This window comes from Phaethon lepturus, unplaced genomic scaffold (assembly GCF_000687285.1).
Source record: "Phaethon lepturus isolate BGI_N335 unplaced genomic scaffold, ASM68728v1 scaffold24744, whole genome shotgun sequence".
NCBI classification, from domain to species: Eukaryota; Metazoa; Chordata; class Aves; order Phaethontiformes; family Phaethontidae; genus Phaethon; species Phaethon lepturus.
The window spans coordinates 2,753-4,881 of record NW_010532915.1 but is presented as its reverse complement, the minus strand read 5'-3'; the positions used below and the strand labels follow the sequence as shown (position 1 = coordinate 4,881).

Below are 2,129 nucleotides of genomic sequence, written 5' to 3'. Positions count from 1 at the left end.
CTCGCGGCCTGTCCCCTCCGGCGCCGCGGGTAGATTCGGGCAGTCGTCCCCGCTGGCTGAGCCGGGAAGAGGCGGATTGCCGGGGGGGACGATCCACGGCGAGCGCCCGGGAAGGTGGTTTTAAAGCAGAAGTGGTCCGTGGTGGGCCGAAAGCGCCCTTGCGGGGCACGGGGAGAACTGGGGCCCTGAACTGCCCGCTCACTTAAGCGCGTGAATAAATCCTGCTGGTTTACGTCTACAAAGCACTTTAAGGAACAAGAGGTCTTTAGGGGGACGGGGGTGAGCTGCCATCCCGGGTGATGTGGTTGTTCCTGGTTCTCTGGGTTTGGCTCATCCACGTGCGAGTGCAGCTGGGCTTCTCCCCGCAAACGCCCGTCCCCTTTATCCCGCTTCTTTTGCCCAAAAAGCCATCGGGGAGCTTCCAGCCTGGCCGGGCTGTCCCCTGCTGACGGCCAGCCTGACTGCAGTACCCCTGTCCCCAGGCAGGGCTGGTGCTGACTTCTCCTCCCATCTCTCTTCCAGGAGCAGGGGCATCCTTCACTCCTTCTCGGGGACGGAGACCAACAAGATCTGGCCGTACGTGTACACCCTGCTTTCCAGCAAGATCCCACCCATCCTCTCGGACGAGGAGAACTAAACAGCTTGTGCCAAGGTCCAGGAGTTAATTCGATGACGGATTTGGTTTCTCTGAGGGGTGCTGGGGCTGTGCGTGCGGTATCTAAAGTCCCTTCCCTGGGTGTACTGGGTGACATCGGTGGATGCATGGTCATAGCCAGTATCGGGGCAAAAAGATCTTTGCTTATAAGGCCAAGTCTGCTAGAATAAGGTGGGGGTTTTTTTCTCTTTTGAGGCTATAAAGTATTCCTGCCTACGGTGCAAGTGCACACACAGGTCAGTGATGCAAACCTGGGTCATGATCATACCAGGTTTACACCGCTTGCCACGACGTCCTTGCCACCCCCATACAAACCCTGCTCTCTGTCAGAGCCTACGATGTGCCATCCCGTAGCTCCACGGTACCGTTTACTGCAGATTACTCTCTAGGGTTTTTTTCTATAAATTACTTTCTATTAAATTTATTTCTCAGAGAACTAAAGCTCTAGAAAGCAAGGCTTAGCCCAGCGGGAACTGGTCAGCAACATGGAAAACATTGACGCTACAAAGCTCAGAAATGTGAAGATCACGTTTCCAGCATTAATAGACATGAAAGAGGGAAAATATTGGAGGTAAAACACGCACTTGTGCTTCTTCCATAGAGTGAGGTGAAACCCCTGTTATAAAAAGCTGCTGTACAGTCTAGTTTTCGTGAGATGTTGTGAGACTGAGCAGGATCTGTGCTGGAGATGAGTTGCACTCCTTTGTGCTTACTTTGTTTATAGCTTTTAATACTACAAGTGTTGTAAGAGTTTCTCCCAAAGAATTGTTTTACTGTGTGCTTCAGTTTTGGGGAGAAATCAAGTCATTCCATTTTCTGTGCTGCCCTTGTCCCTGAGGTCTCCTGGAGACGGGGTGTTCCTTAAGCAGTTCCCGCTGCGGCTGCAGCATCTCCGGCAGAAGCGGCTCCGTCCCCATGAACCCCAGGAGCGGTGAGGGCCGTCCCTGCCCCGGGACGGGTGCGGGGGCTGCCGAGGGCCATGCCCAGGCGTTTCCCCAAGGTTTACTGCATCATCTGAGCGTGTCGCTCCTCTTGTCGCGCGCAGGAGCTTTGTGGCCGGGCAGAGTGGCTTTTCTCAACTGGAAGTACTGTAACCCCCTTTGGTGGTAGGATGCAGTACCTAAGCAATGGGGATGTTCTTTTTGTCTCCTCGAGTTGCCTTATTTTATAGAATATATATTTAAGAAAAAAGCAAGATGTGTATTTTTAAAGGTTTTAAAAAAAAAAAAAGCGCTGAATTTTAGCATCGACTTGTGGGAACGCTGCATGAAGCTGCTTGTGTTCAGGGAGCGTGCTGTGGTCTGCCATGGGTGGCTCGGCAGCGAGGCAGAAAAGCTGTCGCTCCCCGACACCCGTTTGATTAATTAGAGCAGCCTGGGCAAGTTCCTGTTGCTGAACTGTCGCTGTTTTTGTTTCTGCTTGGAGAGCGGTCCTGCGGCAGGGGCGCGCGAGCTGACTGGCTTTTTTAGGGATG

The 2,129-nt window shown here is 53.0% G+C and overlaps 1 protein-coding gene across 1 annotated transcript in view; it reads left to right on the top strand.

Annotated features, from left to right (window-relative positions):
• AK4 (adenylate kinase 4) overlaps positions 1-637 on the top strand; it is a 3,515-nt gene extending 2,878 nt beyond the window's left edge. The window contains exon 4 of the mRNA XM_010285020.1: positions 523-637. Within this exon, the coding sequence (XP_010283322.1) occupies positions 523-637 (115 nt within the window). The remainder of the gene's footprint in view (positions 1-522) is intronic.
• Positions 638-2,129: the final 1,492 nt, after the last annotated feature.